Consider the following 11,335-nt stretch of genomic DNA (forward strand, 5'->3'; position numbering starts at 1 on the left):
TTACTGTAGCTGCTACAGTAGCTGTGTCCCAAAGTTAGTTAAGGCGGCAACTATCCATTTAAGAGTTTTAGCTATATAAACCATTGTACTGATTGTTACATGCATTTGAATAACAACCAATCTCTTTCTCTCAATTTCTTCTTATTCTTAGCTAAATTCTTGGATTTCCCTGATTAGCACACCAGTTTTTCGAAGATAATTCCTAAAACTGCTTCACCATTGGCCTTTGATTATCAATTGTGCATCACTTCATTTTGGGGATTCATTGAGAATCGATTAAAAGCAATCTGTCTTGACTTGTGCTGACTACATGGTTATGTGTAGTTGTGGTGGTCACAGTTTGCTTTACTGCAGTTATTTCCTCCATTATGACTGTTCATAGGCTGGAACCTTCTGTTCTAAATGTTGATTATCTTCTCAAGACCAATGCGGCAGTTGGTTGCAATGGCAATTCATTTATAGTCGGATATCTGGTGAATTTGAAGTTCAAACCAGAGAACATCAAGAAAATCAGTTCAATAAGTAACTACCCTAAAGCTTTTGAGAAGGGAGAAATTTCTGCTGCTTTCTTAGTAGCTCCGCATGCCAAAGTTTTCCTAGCAAAGTACTGCAGAGGTTACACCAAATCAGGACCTGTCTTTAAGCTTGGTGGATTTGGCTTTGTAAGATCAAGATTGCATCTTTTTACCTTTTCAATCTGCTTATCTCCATGTTTAGCCGATTAATTTCGCGTATCTAAAATTATAGGAGTCACAATTTTTGCTCAAGTCCGAACTTTTGTCACATTAGAGTAAGCAGAACTTAATTACCCACTATAATGGTGAAGATATGAAACCTTGCTACTATGCTAAAGTTACAGATCTTTGCTGCTATAAAGGTAAAGTTACAGTAGTGGATTGGTTTTGTAATTATAGTATTTAAAGTTAAGTGATTGTATAGTATAGTGAGTAAAGTTCAGTTACGTTAGTGTGACAAAGGCACTTTAGTGTCTTTACTGTTGATAGTAGGGAGTTAAATTTTGTGACTTCTAATAATTTAATCTAATATTTCAAAACGTAATTTAGTTACTTTATTATAAAGGATAAAGTTCGGTGACTATACGAACTAGCCCTTTATTAGCCTAATCAAATTCTTATGAAAAGGGAGGACTAGTGCACTAAAGCTACCGCTATGCGCGGTATCCGGGGAAGGGCCCCACCACAAAGGTGTATCGTACGCAGCCTTACCTTGCATTTCTGCCAGAGGCTGTTTCCATGACTTCTTAATATTTTAATCTATCAAGTCTTTCCAAAGGGTTCTCCCTTAGCAGTTGATATCTCAGAAGCTGTTCTTAAATTCTCACAGAATGGAGAGGTAAATCAACTAGAAGAACAAACGCTTATTTCTTCAAATTGCTCTTCTTCATCAGCCGAGGAACAGGGCCCTGGATTAGGACCAGAGTTGTTCTCAGGTCCATTACTGATTTCTGGTGTTATATGTGGACTTGTACTTTTGATCTCAATCTCTCGTTTAATCAGAAAACACTGGCTAATTTTAAGGTCTATAATAGCAAATAGTGCAAAGGTAGTTCTTAGATGGGCTTCTGTGGTTCTAACTCACTGCTATACAAGAATCGGACCAAGATCAGTTAAAGATTGCAACACTGTGATTGACCAAAGACCAACTAATCAACAGAATGGTGAAATTACAGAGGTATTCTGATGGGCCAAAAAGCTGGCAAATCAAGAACCGCAATTTACAACTGCTAGTTGTCCTCTGTCCATAAGTACTCTTGTAAATGTATGATCAGAAGTTGTATATGAGCCAAAGAAAATCTTTGTGCAAGTTAATTTTAGATGCTCTACTTGCTTTTTGTTGATTCTTGAGGTGTTTTGGTGACTAACAAATGAAATGTGAGTAAATGACAAATGAAGAGGGTGTACCAATGAAGGGGAGTTACTGAGCAATTGTAGTCCCCAAAAATCAGGAGATATTCCTAGAAGTTGATCCAAATTATATCAACACGTAAATTAACAATAGATTTGTTGAGTTGATCAACTTGCTGTATTGATGTAGTAGTGATTAGTGACATGTTTATATTAACTCATTAGTTATATATGGATTTGTGGAATTCAACTTGCATTATTGTTGACTTCTTGTAGTAGTATGGCTACTATCTTCGGCCTACCTAACTGTGGTCCAGTTGTTCTTTAATCAGTTTGAACAAGTCCTAAGGAAAATTCTTTGAAAAAGTCAATTTTATTTCTTTAAAGTCTTAGTACTTCTGCAATTGAGCTAAGGACCAATGAAATATATGGAAATTACAGAAAATCAAAGTTCAACTGTCAAACAGAAGAAGAAAGAAAATATTATAATTAGTGATTCTTTTTATCTACCTAAACTTTAGGAATAGTATTGATGTCGGTAGGAGGTAGCAGATAGGTGATAATCAAGGTGTAATTTAAAAGGGAAAAAAAAGCATTGGTTCATGTTTTAGTCAAAAGGTACAAGTAGCATATTGAGGATAAAATGAGAGAAGGTTGCTTGAGATGGTTTGGACATTTTCCGTGTCGACCTATAGATGCATCGGTCCATAGGTGTGAAACGATCGTAAGTGAAGGTGTTAAAAGGAACAGGGTAGACTTAAAATCACATGGAATGAAGTGGTCTCAAAAGACCTCCAAATGCTTCGTATCAGTATAGATTTAGCTAAAGATAGAGACAACGGAAGAAAAAGAACCATATAGATGATATCACTAGTTGAGGATAGGTTTAGACTCGTACGGAAATTTTGTTTAAATTATTATTATTATAGTAGTGTGTGAAGGGGAGCCTTGGACTAAATGGTAAAATTGCTGCCACGTGACCAGGAGGTCACTGGTTCAAGCCTTGGAAACAACCTCTAGCAGAAATGCAAGGTAAGTTTGCGTACAATACACCCTTGTAGTGGGGCTCTTCCTGGACCTGTGCATAGCGGGAGCGTTAGTGCACTGTATTGCCCTTAAATGAAGAATTGATGAAGATTCATATAGCGGACCCCAAATTTCTCTGGGACTGAGGCATAGTTATTGTGGTCCATCTCTTAGCCCCTTTATATATGACACAGCAACCGCCAACCAAAAGTCTAGCCATAGCAAAATGAGAACTGCTACTACTACTGCCTTCTCCTTGTTTGTCTATTTCTTATTGAGTCATGATCATGTAGCATTTTCATTGGCTTATAACAAGAATGGTGTAAATGGTTCAACACGTGATGATTGTAAAATGATAACCTGGAGAATAGGAGCAATCATTGATCCAACAACAAGAGTTGGTAAAGAGCAAAAGGTGGCAATGGAGATGGCTGTTGATGACTTTAATGCCCAAAATTCCAAATGTTCAGAGTTAGTTCTCAACTTTGCTTATTCCCATGGTCCTGCAGCTTCCCTTGGTAAGTTCTTACTCTCTCAATAAACAATATATGTTTTTCTTTTTCTCTTTTTCTTTACTTTCTCTCCTACCCCAGACACGAATGCACCATTAAATCCACTAGTATTAGTACAAACCTCATGTTTATCTGAAAAAAAAATAATGTGGTTGGAGTTTGGACTACCATTAGATTTGACTATAAGACTTTAACTACTACCATTACATATTTTTAATCCCATATATAATCCTCCCACTTTTGACCTTTGGATTTAACTGAACCCAGCATCTTAGCTTTAACTATCTCATACCATGTATGTTTGCCAAAACGATTAATATACACAAACATATGTACGTACTCGCAATTGAATCATTCTGAATCCAATATTTTATCTGGACTTGCCTCAAAAACTAAATGTTTTGAAGTGTGGATTATCTCTTTTAAAAGTTTAAACGATTAGATTAGATAGAGCACACTCTTAATTATTTAATTATGTCTTCAACACGCTCACTCATATGAATGATGGTGAAACTCAGATCTATAATCTTTTCATGCTCTGGTATCATATTAAAGTGTGTAACTATATTCTGTAAAATTTTGTTAAAGAGACCAGACTAACCTTAAAATTTTGCAGCAACTTATCTGGCCAACAAGAAGCAAGTACATGCCATCCTTGGACCATTGACGCACCAAGAAGCTGCTTTATTTTCTGACTTTGATGATGAAGCCTACAAGGGCATCCCCATTATTTCTCTAAGTCCAGCTGCCACATATTCGACAATGTTACTCGCGGAACCACCTTCACTTATCCAAATGAGTGGTGATGTTAACTCCCAAATGCAATGCTTTGCTTCCTTAATTGGCCATTTCAAATGGAGAAAGGTGATAGCTTTATATGAAATTAGTAACAGTTTCTCCAATATGCATTTTAAGCTCATCACTCACCTTTCAGATTCACTCAAAGTTGTTGACTCCTCTGTTGAACATCATTTGGCTTTTCCTCGGCTCTACTCTCTCTCAAATTCAAAATCATTCATTCAAGAAGAGCTGGTGAAGTTAAGATCCAAGAATGTTAAAGTTTTTGTGGTGGTACAATGTTCTTTACACTTTGGTTTGGTCCTTTTTGAGATGGCTACAGAAATGGGAATGATGGAGAAAGATTATGTATGGATTATTTCAGACAATATGGCAAGTCTTCTTGATTCTGTTGAACCTTCTGTTTTACTAAATATGCAAGGTGTGATCGGGTTTAAGGCAAATATTAATGAAAAAACTGAGTCTTTTGGTGAGTTCAATGTTAAATTCAGGAGAAAGTACAGATCAGAATATACTGAAGAAGAAGGAGGATATCCCAGTCCTAGCTCATATGCTCTCAAGGCTTATGATGCAACATGGGCAACTGCTAAAGCCATGCAGAAGTTATCCAAAAGCAATTCAAGTGAACTAGTGAAAAGCATTTTGTTGAGCGAGTTTGAAGGTTTAAGTGGGAAAGTTAGCTTCAAGAATGGCATGTTATATCAAAATCCAACCTTTAAGATCATTAATGTGATTGGCAAAAGCTACAGAGAAGTGTCATTTTGGTCTCCAGAGTTTGGTTTTTCTGAGGATCTTGTTGAATACAATGGGGTGAAGTTGAAAATTGGTAACGGTTTAGGAGGGGCTTTGGGGTCAATTTTGTGGCCTGGCGGTGAGCAAACCGTTCCAAAAGGGTGGACAATAGGCGGCCTAGAAAAACCGCTAAAGATTGGGGTACCTGCAAGGGGTGTATTTAATCAGTTTGTGACTATTAAATTTAACCAAGAGAGAAATGAGACGCTGATTGGTGGATTTTCAGTACATGTTTTTGAAGCAGTAGTGAGGCAACTTCCATATTATCTGCCCTATGTCCTTGTTCCCTTCTATGGTACTTATGATGAAATGGTGGAAGGAGTTTCAAACAAGGTATGTACATGTATGATTCTTAACTTAACCATTGCATCTACTTTTGGTGCACAACATTTCTGAGCATATTCTGGTTCAATTTTTAAAATTTGGAAAAAGTTACAAAAGTATTACCTGCTATACAAAATAATTCTCTTGCTTTTTGTTATACTTGGCATCCTTCGTATCCTTTTTGATAGAAAATTATCCCATATTTGACCTTGACTTAAATGAGCTGCATCATGAACTGTGTAGATTTCACGTCAAAATACTTCAAGAAAAAGGTCGAAATCTGTCCATATACTTTTAAAAGTTACGATCTGTTATACTTCAAGTTGGATATCCATTAAGGTCAAGGGTAACAGGAGACCTCCCATAAAAATGAAATGCTATTCTTGAAAAACCTTAGGATACTGAAGTTATTCTCATCAATCTAACAATTTAATTCGTAGGACAACAACAACAGTAGAAAGTACAAGAAGTAGTGGCAAGGCAAACGACTTCAAAATTCATTTTTGATTAGTATTTTGAATCCTGTCCTCGAGACGAACCCACTGATGGTCTTGGTCATTTGCTAATGATAAGGGTATGAATGACCCCAAAGTGTAAGGAAAGGTAAAATTAAGATATTTCGTATAGAGGAGAGGATTTTTAACCCTTTTCCCTTAAAAATTTTTTCATCGTCTATCAGTAAAGTCTGCTGCTTAGAACTCATAGTTGCTAGTGATTTTGTGTTTAAGATCTGCAAATACTCACCAGTTCATGAATAGACTCTGGATGCAGGGGTAGGTGATACTGAAATAATGCCTGATCGCTATGAGGTTGCAGAATTTTCACAGCCCTATATTGACTCTGGACTTGTCATGGTAGTTACTGAAAGACCGAGACTCAAGAAGGCCCATTTTATTGTTATAAAGGCCTTCAAGTTGAAATTGTGGATTCTGCTGGCTGTGATGAGCTTGTCCACAGGGGCTGTCATCTGGTTAAATGAGTACGTAAATGACAACCCGGATTTCAGTGGTACTTTCCCTCAGCTTATTGGATCCATGCTTTGGTTCTCTGTCACTGTTCTCTCTTTTTCGCAAAGTAAGTTGCAAATCTAGAAATACATTATACTTCCCCCTCCACCTTCTTTGCACTATTTTCTTATTAGTTCGTACGAAAAGAATGTCACATTTCAATATTTCCTTAATGAGAAGCTATTATAGAACATGAATGTTATGACATGTTTAAAGCCACGAGTTTTAAAAGTCTCTTTTCTTTTCTTAAACTACTTGCTGAGTCAAACTATGTCAGATAAAGTGGAATGAAGTGAGTGTAGAATAGGAAAAAAGGAAAAAAAAAACTCTTTAACAATACGAAATATCTTAGTTTTACTCTTTGTTGTACTCCTACTGTTAGCAAACAGTCTGGTATTTGTCTTTGAACCTTAACGGAACTCCACCTGAAGTATAACAGATGGTAATATACTAATATTAACCATAGTCAAAAGTAGTTGAGTAAATTCAGAACTTTTTCCTCAAATATTTTGACACATGGAATCTTTTCCTTTCCACGTTGAGAGTCATGACTCGAGTCGAGGTCTTGGCGGCGACGGACATCCCGAACCACGAAGGCCCGAGAGACCCCTTAGCTACTATCATAAGCATAATTCATACATAAATCAAAGTGCGGAAGATATAATGACATTCAAGTTGATCTTATGATCAAAATATGTCAATGAAGTTATGACAATACAATACTCAAATCCTGTCTACGAAACCTCTATTGAATATTAACTATCTAGGTTGGGACAAGGTCCCCGATTGGACCATAAACTGAAAGAAGTCAACATATGAATAAATGTCCTCCAAAAGATGATGACTCACCAACTCGGTCGTATCCAAATGTTCTGCTGATGTGATGGACCATGAGACTGTACCTCAAAACTTATATTAGGAGGGTCATACTTGGGAGATATTGGCATGCAGAACTAGCCAAAAATAACATATATTTCATGTAAAATAATTGAGAGCATTTTGAAAATAATTTAGCATAATATATATATAAAAAAGAAACACATGGGCATACTTCAAAGCTTCAATCAACCTCGTAAAACATAGATTCAACTCTTTGGTTTAGTTCTGAGCTAGATGGTACACCCTACATTCATACAATCCCACAGGCCATATGGAATCCGCCCTTAACTCGGCGGCCAAGCCCCCAATCCGAGTTTGCGGCAAAAATTGGGGTATGCAATTTCTAATACGCCACAGGGCCGTCGCCAGCATACAATCCATATTTTAGGACATAATAAACCCGTGTCGACAAAACACGATTTCTGGCAATGAGTTATCTGAACTCGTGCCTTCTTCGGGTAACCATCTAACTCTTGTTAAGCCCAATTTTAGCCTCTTAAAATCATGGTTCATGCTTATAAACGTTCACATCTTTCATGTTTTCATAATAGGTATCGTCATACCTAGACTTGCAAGTCATATCATAACATATCCATAGCCCTTCTCATTCAAAAACATGTTAATGACCACCAAAAGATTTGCATATCACATGAGAGTTCTTATTTCAAAAGCATATGAAACTTATGCAAAACACTCTCTTTTCAAGACTTTAACACGCGGTGGCCAATTTTTTCACTATTCATGCAATTTCTTCATTAGGACACGAGCATTTAGCATGAGAAACACCCCTAAAAAATGTGCAAAATAGCAACGCATAATAGTTAAAGAGGCATTTAAAACTCAAGAATTATCATCATTCACGAAAACAACTCCAACACTAGTCACAAGTAAATTTCATAATGAATGATGAGGACTTATAGTTCATGCTCTCAAATCCACTTCAATATCCATAATACATGCACATATTTCGTATCTATTTGAGAACCCTCAACAGTTCTTAAAACATAGTTCTTATCATAAAAAAGAGGTTCACGTATCAAACACTTCAAGACTCGTAACATATACACATAATCAAAATCCCAAACTTGAAGAAAACCTCATGGTAAATACATAATTCTATCACAAGAATGGGGTTCCAAAATTCATGTTTTTCAATCAACGTCAAATCCTTAACTTACATACATAATAAGAATTACTAAATCAACATACTTATGCCTATAAATTATAGGATAGTTCTACCTACCTTTTTGATGAACAAAATTCGAAACATCTTGAATCTAAGCCTTGCAAGTATGAGTCTTGGGAAGAAACCCTAACTTTTCTCTCTTGAGAGAGGAGAGGAAAGGAGAAGGAGGATAAGAAACTGATATCTAATCAGCAAATAGGGTTTAAAGTGTGGTTTAAGTCGGGGGAGGAGTTTGAGGTGAGGAAAAGACTAAAACACCCCCTTTAAAAAGTTATAACAGTGCAGAAATGTCCCAGCGGACGGTTTGGGCGACGGACCATCACTCGCGTGACCAATTGTCCTAAAAAGACCAAATTTCTATCTTTCTGCTTGCTGGTGCGACGGGCCGTCACCGTGGCCGTCGCACCTTGGCAGACGGACACTTTTTTGGTAAATCGAGCATAATTTTTTACTCCGATATCGGATTAAGGTGAAATCGGAAAAAAGACTCGAAGACCTTTAATTTGATATATAGTAGGCCATCTAACTCGTTATATTCTATGAGTAATGGTCGTTGGAAGTTGACCCAAGTAGGAGCGTCCGCTAAAACTCAATCGGTAGAAAAGCGCTCAACTCGTCTTTGATTTAGGAGATTTTTATCTCTCACTTCACCTCCAAAGATGTTTCCACACTATAGAATTGATCATCACACTAATATTGGCATAGAATCATTGGGTTCAGGTCTTTAGACGTAGCAACGACGGTTCACATTCTAGCTCGAAATGCTGGGTGTTACATTGAGCCTCAAAGTCTAGAGCAAATGCGATAGGATGTGCTAATATAAACGATCCAAAGTATACGGAGGGTAAAATCTAACATATTTTGTATAATAGAGAGAGAACTTTAGAATAAAGATATATAGAACTACTGCTTTCACTTTGGTCTACTTCAAAAGCTTATAACTCCAATTTGGGAAATCATTACAGGAGAATCAATCAAAAGCAATCTGTCTCGACTGGTGCTGACTACATGGTTATGTGTAGTTGTGGTTGTCACAGCTTGCTTTACTGCAGTTCTTTCCTCCATTATGACTGTTCCTAGGCTGGAACCTTCTGTACTAAATGTTGATTATCTTATAAGGACCAATGCTGCGGTTGGTTGCAATAACAAGTCATTTATAATCAAATATCTGGTGAATATGCAATTCAAGCCAGAGAACATCAAGGAAATGAGTTCAATCAATGACTACCCTAAAGCTTTTGAGAACGGAGAAATTTCTGCTGCTTTCTTTGTAGTTCCACATGCCAAAGTTTTCCTTGCTAAGTACTGCAAAGGTTACACCAAGTCGGGACCTGTCTATAAACTTGGCGGATTTGGCTTTGTAAGATCAACATTGCATCTTTTTAGCTTTTCAATCTGCTTATGATCTCCATCAATAGCGGTTTAATTCCACGTATGCTCACGGAACTTTACCCACTATCATAGTAAATTTTCATTTTGTCACCTTGAGTTACTAAACTTAGTCACTAAACTTTACTATGACAACAGTAAAGTAGCGATTCTTGTCACTTGAAATTCAAACTTTACTCGCTCTAACAGTAAGCTAAGTCACGATTCTTGTCACCTTGAAATTTGAACTTTACTCACTCTAACAGTAAGCTAAGTCACTATTGGTTTTGTCGTTATAGTGGTTATAGTGACTATACTCTTACAGTGAGTAAAGTTGAGTTAGTTTAATGTGACAAAACTAATTTAGTGTCTTTACTATAATTGTGGGAAAAACTTAATGCTTTTTACAGTTATAGTTCTGATATGACAGCATAATATAGTTACTCTATCATAATGGACAAAGTTTAGTGACCATACGTGAAATTAACCCTTTTTGTTAGCATATTTAATTTTTAACTAGTTTCTGACTTTTTGATGTTTTACTCTATCAGGTTTTTCCCAAGGGTTCTCCCTTAGCAGTTGATATCTCAAAAGCTGTTCTTAAAGTCTCGCAGAGTGGAGAGGTAAATCAACTAGAAGAACAAATGCTTATTTCTTCAAATTGCTCTTCTTCATCAGTTGAGGAACAGGATCCCGGATTAGGACCAGAGTTGTTCTCAGGTCCGTTAGTGATTTCTGGTGTTATATGTGGACTTGTACTTTTGATCTCAATCACTCGTTTAGTCAGAAAACACTGGCTATATTTAAGCTCTATTATTGCAAACAACGCAAAAATAGTTTTTAGATGGGCTTCTGTGGTTCTAACTCCGTGCTATACAAGAATAGTAAGACCAAGATCAGTTAAAGATTGCAACACCGTGATTGACGAAAGACCAAATATTCAACAGAATGTTGAAATTACAGGGGTACTCTGATGGTCCAAAAGCTGGTAAATCATGGACAGGAATTGACCAAAGGCTACTTTTTTTTCTTGTCTAATAATCTAATGTGCTCTTGTAATCTGTAGATATATGATTTTCTTCCTTTTTTGAGATCACCAGTTGTAATGAGCCAAAGAAAATCTGTGGTGTAAGTTAATATGAGTGATACATTTTGGAGCCTCTACTTGTCTTTTGTTGATTAACAAATGAAATGTGAGTTTGTGTATGGTTAAGGGTCCAAATGTGCTTGATGATTATGTGTGATTGGACTTAAAAGTTATTGTGCTGAATCTGACAGGAACTAGTTACTTGTGTGCAGTGGTGGAGCCAATATTTTAACTAAGGGGGTTTAAAATCGAAAAATATGAATAAAATAACTAGTCCAATAGGATTCAACGTTTGCTATATGTACATGAAAAATAATTTTAAGCTTGTATAGATAGTATAATTTTCTGTCGAAGGGGGTTTGGATGAACCCTTTCTATTAGCTAGCTCTGCCACTGCTTGTGTGCATGTCTCGGTTCTGATAAAAATGATTGTGGTGGTATGTTTATTGAACAAATTTTTGGTAAGATAATTAAGAAAAAGATATGAGACT

The 11,335-nt window shown here is 36.5% G+C and overlaps 1 protein-coding gene across 5 annotated transcripts in view; it reads left to right on the forward strand.

Annotated features, from left to right (window-relative positions):
* LOC107867153 (glutamate receptor 2.7) overlaps positions 1-10,917 on the forward strand; it is a 24,041-nt gene extending 13,124 nt beyond the window's left edge. Inside the window, exons 1-6 of one of the 5 annotated variants that reach the window (XM_016713278.2) lie at positions 7-662; positions 3,185-3,409; positions 4,020-5,326; positions 6,076-6,391; positions 9,355-9,749; positions 10,309-10,917. In XM_016713278.2, the coding sequence (XP_016568764.1) occupies positions 3,244-3,409; positions 4,020-5,326; positions 6,076-6,391; positions 9,355-9,749; positions 10,309-10,731 (2,607 nt within the window). In that variant the 5' untranslated portion in view covers positions 7-662; positions 3,185-3,243 and the 3' untranslated portion in view covers positions 10,732-10,917. Of the gene's footprint in view, positions 1-6; positions 3,410-4,019; positions 5,327-6,075; positions 6,392-9,354; positions 9,822-10,308 lie in introns of those variants that run through there. The other 4 variants (XM_016713280.2, XM_016713281.2, XM_016713275.2 and 1 more) reach the window with 4 other exon arrangements.
* Positions 10,918-11,335: the final 418 nt, after the last annotated feature.

This window comes from Capsicum annuum, chromosome 4 (genome assembly GCF_002878395.1).
Source record: "Capsicum annuum cultivar UCD-10X-F1 chromosome 4, UCD10Xv1.1, whole genome shotgun sequence".
NCBI classification, from domain to species: Eukaryota; Viridiplantae; Streptophyta; class Magnoliopsida; order Solanales; family Solanaceae; genus Capsicum; species Capsicum annuum.